The sequence below is a fragment of the Eubalaena glacialis genome, chromosome 3, assembly GCF_028564815.1.
Source record: "Eubalaena glacialis isolate mEubGla1 chromosome 3, mEubGla1.1.hap2.+ XY, whole genome shotgun sequence".
In the NCBI taxonomy this organism is placed as follows: Eukaryota; Metazoa; Chordata; class Mammalia; order Artiodactyla; family Balaenidae; genus Eubalaena; species Eubalaena glacialis.
This window is the reverse complement of record NC_083718.1, coordinates 132,055,177-132,062,258: the sequence shown is the minus strand read 5'-3', so window position 1 is coordinate 132,062,258 and position 7,082 is coordinate 132,055,177. Positions and strand designations below refer to the sequence as shown.

Here is a 7,082-nt window from a genome sequence, read left to right as displayed (position 1 = left end):
TATACAACATGGCAGATATTTTGGAACTTATTTATTTTTTTGAAAGTATTTTTTTTCCAAATTGTAGTGATCACTATAAATATCCACTTGTGTATCTTTCCTCTAAAAATTAAGTGGAGATATTAGAAGTTTCTAATTGGTTGATGTTATTAAAACCACGGTGTTCCTTTGAGGAGGAGGGAGGAGTTGTTAAGATGGTAAGATGTGAGCATCAGAATCCCTTGAGGTGATTTTCCAGGTGTATGTGCTAAGACTCCACCCTTGGAAAGTAATGTGTTTTGGGTGTGGCATAGGGGAATAGTATTTCGAAAAAAAAGTTCTTTTAATTATTGCTCAAACTCCCGTTGTCTGAGAATAATTGGTAAGCCCTCTAAATTTTGAAAAATTAAACAATTTCACAGTTTAGTAATTGCTTTGACAGCCCTACCAAACTGTTGGAACAAGGAAAACCAGAAAACCATGTGAATGGTTTATTTATGTGAATGGCTACATTTGGTATCTTGATGCCTTGGGTTAATCATGATTTTGCTGTCTCTATTTGGATAGTCCAGAACAAAAGAACTGTATTCCTATGTTCAGTCTTTCAGTATGATTCTGAGGAGTGGCATTGATTTATTTTCTACATAATCTGTATTGTGTGCCAGAAAATTCGAGCTGGGCTTGTTCCTGGATTTAAAACTATACCACATGCCTCAGCCTCTCTTGTGGTTACTTATGAACTATAGTCAATGCAGTGGGAGAAGTGATGTATGTCACTTTCAGGTCTGGATCAAAAACAAACAAACAAACAAACAAAAACCAAACGAACATATCCATGATCCTCTCCCCTCTGTCTGACTTGACTTGAATGGATAAAGTACTGAAGATGTATTAAATATGGGAGTCCTATTATATGGAAAAAGTCTGCAACCCTGAATCATGTGTTTGGGGAGATTCTCACCAAGAATACTTGCATTGTTCTGGACCACGAATGAGAAGTAAATTTTTCAGTGCCAAGTCCTTCAGTTTTTGGAATTTATTTGCTTCAGCAGTTGGTATTATCTTAACCCTATCTTAACCCTTAATCAGATTGTTTTTACTTATTTTAGGTAATCACTAATAAATGTTATCTTCTAAGTATTAAACCTTACCGCTTTTAAAATCTGTATATTCCTTTAAATATCTGTCACATGGGCTTTGTGGCATTAAATTTCTTTAGGTTTCCACTGCTAAATCTTCATTGGAAAGTACGAGTATCTAGATATGTATAATCTAAATGACATTTATTTTCAGTCACAAATTGTGATTCTGTTTGTATTTCTAGGAAATGAATATATATTTATTTGCATTCAATACATACATACACACACATACACAGAGGCTTGCACACAACTGATTCTATCTTCACCAGATAATTAATTGTAAAATGGGTTGAAGACACCACATCAATTGTGCTTGAGTCAATATGTGAGCATATGTATGGAACAGCAATGCTCACCCTTTTTCACTAGGACATACACGTCTGATAAAATTCACATAAATCTTATGTTCCCAATAGTTGTGGCATAACTAAGATAGACTGCTAGTTATGCACGTTTCCATAGCTGTAATTTCATTCATTTCCCTTCCTCTCAAGAAAGCATATGAATCAGCCTGACATTAGAGCAATGGCCTCTGAAATGTTCTAATCAAGTAAATCATTTACTTTCAAATTTTTAAAGTAAATTCCTCAAAAGTTGGTTATCTTAACTATGATTAATAACAAATTACTTGTGGCACTTTCTATAATGAGTCTCACTACATAAGTGATCCTGACTCTGGCCGGGTTTCAATCTTGGCTCGCTATCTATTAGCAATATAGCCTTCCAGAGCTCAGTTTTCTCATCTGTAAAAAATGGGAATAGTAATATTAATGATTTGAGAGGTAATCTATATATATATATGTTGCTTTTCATGATGTCTGCCTCATAGTAACCATTTAGAAAATATTAGCTGTTGTATCAGTCAGGGATGAATAGCAGGAAATTAAATTAACTTTATCAAGTGAATAGTATTTTATAAAATCCTCTATTTTATTCTTCTTCAAGTCAATCTTGGTTTCCATATCTTTCTTTATTGGGGCATTCACTCTTTCTTATCCTGACATACAGCAAGGGAAGTTAACTAAATTTGCAAAGGGATTGTATATATGGCAAAAGAGAATACTGGATTAACCTAATGGAGACACAAACCTTACAGGCACTCACATTAGAGAGAATTTCTCTGCTCGAGGTCAATGTGCACAAATATAATTAACTTGAATAAGAATTAGCTATTGCACTTAAAAAAGAGTAACCTTATTTTTAAGTTGATTATTTTCCTACTTAGGAAAACACATTTTTTTGAGAGACATCAGTATTACCTTTATGATAATATCACAGTCATATCTGTGCATATAGGAGAAAAGATTATTGCCCTGCATTCTAGGGATAGATCTGTGAATTTTATAATAATGAGCAAGGGCCTGGATGTACAATAAATCTCTAACAATGGGGCTAGATGATTTTTTCCCACAGAGTAATGTTTGTAAGAGTAGAAGCTAAAGAGTGGAGAGCATAAGAAATTGTTCTCCCTTCATTTTTTTGTTGAACATATGTGACAGATACTAGAGTTAAAAGTATAAATGATATATTTCTCATTGTCTATTTAGGACTGAGAAACAAATTAATATTTATAAAATAATGTGCATTAATTAAATTTTGTTTAAAGGTATAAATAATAATACAATTGATGAGGGGATATAAGACCCATAAGAAAACAGATTGTAATAATTTTCAAATAAAAATAGTAAAGAATTTCAGGGGATAATGTAATTATAATCCTAAAGGGAAGATGAAGAAAAATTCATTGATGGGAAGTTGAAAAAGTATATGAAAGTTAAACACTGAGATATCTGAATAAAAATAATAGACTAAATAAAGACAGGAGATCTATGCCTCCTTCCAAAATCCCACTAAAATGAGGATTTTAAAAAATAATTAAATATATACTACTGGAGAGACTAGGAAAAAAAGACAATGGCAACAAAATCCTCCAAGTTGGAGAGCAGATAGTTGAGTGATAAATAACATAGCCAAACCAAGAACACTCAATCATAAGAGGGAAGAGGGGAAAGTTGAGAGGCAAACTTGATTTACCTTAGAGATTCCCTAAAAGACTCAAGAATTATATGCACAAGATACTTTTGGAAACAAGAGGAAGATGGAACTAAAAGCCAAATAGCTGGTAGGAAGCCTAAGAATCACTTATAGGACTAAAAACTCAGAGACCAAGATGACAAATATCTGAGGAGAACATTCACTTAAAAAATCCTAGCAGACTAGAAAAGTAATATCATCAGATGCAACAGGGAATCACACATAGATGAACACTTTTTAATAAGCATGATAAATATATACTTATCAAGGGAAGCTTGTATAATATAAAGGGACAAAAATGATAAAAAGAATGAAGTATAAAAATTAAGCATAAAAACATGAAAGTTTAGTTTTTTAAGCAATGAAATGTATGGGACTAATATAATAAATAAGTGACTTTTAAGATCAATCCAAGTAATTCTCTAAGGAAAAAAAACAGGAAAAGATAAATAGGGAAAAAAAAAAAAAGAGAACTATAAGAGAAAAGTTAAGAGATAGGAGTAAAAGTACCATCCAACCATGAAATAGGATAATAGGAATTCCAAGGAGAAAATATTAAAATGTAAAGAATAAATTCTTTAATTAAATAACAGAGGTAAATTTTTCAAAATGAAAAGAAGATGAAAGATATCAGATTGAAGGGCCTATGGTGGATTATCAGGAAAAAAAACAGCACAACACTGATCAAGATGGTGGAGTAAGAGGACATGGAACTCACCTTCCCCTATGAGCATATCAAAAATATATTTATATAGAAAAATTCTCACTAAAAACTAAATGGAGACTGGCAGAAAGACTCCTGTGCAATCAAGGCTGTAAGAAAGATCCACATGGAATCAGGGACGAAGGGAAGAAAAGCAGTCAGGTTCAACCTGTGCTCCTGGGTGGGGATTCAGAAGAAAAGGGAGATGACATGGCAGAGATCCTCCCTGGAGAGTGAGTGGTTCGAGCCATGTATTGAGTGCCCCAGCCCTGGGGTCCAACAAAGGGAAGACAAGACCCCTTGGCTGGTTGAAGTGGGGGTGGGACTAACAGAAGGGCTGTGGGATGCCTGGGAACCTTCCATGAAGAGTGCACGAATACTTTCTTGCTCCTGAGGCAGGGCAGAGAATGTGAATTGAGAGAGCATTCTTGGCTGACTGGTTTCCCACAGCCACCCCAGTGTGCACCCCAGCCTGAGCTGAGGGAACACTCCAGCCCTGCTTGCCCATGTCACAGCTTTATGGTCAAGCAAGAGCTGCCATGACAGATGAAAGCCTTCAGCTCTGAGACAAGGAGGGGCTCACACCTGAAGCAGTATCTGAGCAGGGAAGGGGCAGCCATTGCCGGTGCTGACATGGATGGTGCATCAGAGCCAGTTCAGATCTCTGATCACGGCCAGACTGCCACAGCTTGTGCTCCAGACTTTGCCAAATGCCTGCACTGGCCCCTCTTGCTCCAGTGCTGCTCCCCTCTGGAGCAAGGGTGTCAGTGTTGGGAAGGGGGTAGAGCTCACACTCGAAGGGAGCTGAGTTGGCTCAGACCCAAACTTCAGGGCTTCTGCACCAGCAACTTGGGACCTGACCCCACCCCCCAATAGGGTGATGACAGCCACTGAGCACAGTACAAGCTCTGGCTGAAAATTGTCTCTGGCCCTAGACCCTCCATCTCCATCCCCACCTCCTACCAAGGTGATAGTAACCGGAATACCCTGAGGAAAACCTGTTTTGTATTCACACCAAATCCAGTTCTCCCTCCAAAGCCACTGGGCACAGCAGACTGTATAGTGACACCCCACATAAGGATACCCCTTCTAGACTGCAGTAGGTAACTGTTCCACCTTATTATATAAAGGCAGAGAAATTTGTCTCAACTGAAAGAGCAAGAGAAAACTCCTGCAACAACAACTAATGAAACAGAAATAAACAATTTACCAGATAAATAATTCAAAGCATTAGTAGTAAAAATGCTAACTGAATTAAAGGAAAGAATATATGAACACAGTGAGAATTTTAATAAGGAACTAGAGAATACGAAAAAGAACCAGTCAGAAATGAAGAATACAACTACTAAAATGAAAAACACACTAGAAGGAATAAATAGCAGACTAGGTGACAGAAGAATGCATAAGTGATCTGGAAGATAGAATAATGGAAATCTTCCAAATAAGAGCAGCAAAAAGGAAAACAAAAAATAAGATAACAGTTTAAGGGATCTGTGGGAAAACATCAAGTGTAACAACATTCACATTATAGATGTCCCAGACAAGGAAGAGAGAGAGACGGGGATTGAAAATGTATGTAGTGAAATGGCTGAAAACTTCTCAAACCTGAAGAAGAAAATAGATATCCAGATGCAGGAGGCACAGAAGGTCCCAAATAAGATGATGTGTGTGTGTGTGTGTGTGTGTGTGTAATGATCTGGATGTTCCCAGTGAGACTGAAAAAGAAAGCATACATGGAAAAGACAGTTGAGAATGTGTTAACAAAACCAAGATTATAAAAATAAATGTAAATGGATCCTTTAATGTCACAAACATACGTCCACACAGAAACACACATACTTGCGCACATATGCATTATTTATGATCAGGCATAATGCAGGCTTGTAAGTAAAACCAAAGATTTTGATCTTTCCTTTGCCACTGATGATATTCAGTGAAAAGGGGAAAATGACTTAAGTTACAGCAGCTGAAGTCAGTTTGGAAATTTGAGGGATGACCTTATCGAGAAAACTCAGATAGTATGTGTTTTGAGGCTGGATATCATTCTGTGTGTATGTGTGTGTGTTTGTGTGTAATAGTATGTATGTGTATGTGTATTTTTGCCCTCTGTAAATATTAAGCTTCAGCATTCAAACCTCTGCTTTGCAATTATTCATTGCTTTTTGTAATAATCTGATTAATTGAAGGGGACCTTGGCATGTGTTTAAAAACATTTTTAGGAAAAGCTAAATGCAAGTATTTTGAAGGAAAACACTTCCACTGTGCTTTTCAACTAGTCTAAGACAGAACAGTTCAACACAGCTTCCGAAAGACAGGGCTGAACTTTCCCAGAGTTCTCCTTTGTGCTTGAGAAAATAACGTATCAATCAATTAAAAACACCTCAAATAGGGGCTTCCCTGGTGGTGCAGTGGTTGAGAGTCTGCCTGCCAATGCAGAGAACACGGGTTCGAGCCCTGGTCTGGGAGGATCCCACATGCCGCGGAGCGACTAGGCCCATGAGCCACAACTACTGAGCCTGCGCGTCTGGAGCCTGTGCTCCACAACAAGAGAGGCCGCGATAGTGAGAGGCCCGCGCACTGCGATGAGGAGTGGCCCCCGCTTGCCGCAACTAGAGAAAGCCCTCGCACAGAAGCGAAGACCCAACACAGCCAAAAATAAGTTAATTAATTAATTTTAAAACAAACAAAAAAAACCAACCAAACAAAAAACACCTCAGATACAGTCTATGAAATATACTTCTCTATTCTACAATCAACAATGTTGATCAATAACGGAGCTCTTTTTCTTTACTTTCGTGCTTCATCAAAAACTATTTTTTCCATGAGAAAGAAGTGAGGAAATAAAAAGAAATCCAAAATTACAGTGGAAAATGTGTATCCTTTCCACAGTAGGAGGGAAGTTAACTGTGCAAACAGGTTATTTAAAATGACTCAGAACTGGCTTGCATCTGTGCCCCTTGGACTGAGTGCTGATTATTTACAAAGCAGTTTTACCCCTGACATGGACCTCTCTGGATGGCCGTTAAGGAAACCCAGGGTTGCTATAACAGGCCTTTTATTAGCACCAAAGTGATAATTTCAAATAAGTGGTCAATTCTGGAACAAAGGACAGGAATAGCATTTACTTGTTATGCAATGTTCAGACCTCGGGCAGCATAATAAGGACAAGATTGCAGGATGCATTTTATTTGCATATTATTTTATTAACATTGACACTGGCTAAG

At 37.3% G+C, this 7,082-nt stretch overlaps 1 protein-coding gene across 1 annotated transcript in view; it reads left to right on the top strand.

Moving 5' to 3' along the window:
* The first annotated feature begins 4,404 nt into the window (after positions 1–4,404).
* LOC133087163 (serine/arginine-rich splicing factor 4-like) overlaps positions 4,405–7,082 on the top strand; it is a 109,403-nt gene continuing 106,725 nt past the window's right edge. The window contains 1 exon segment of the mRNA XM_061183948.1: positions 4,405–4,639. Coding sequence (XP_061039931.1) covers positions 4,405–4,639 — 235 coding nt within the window.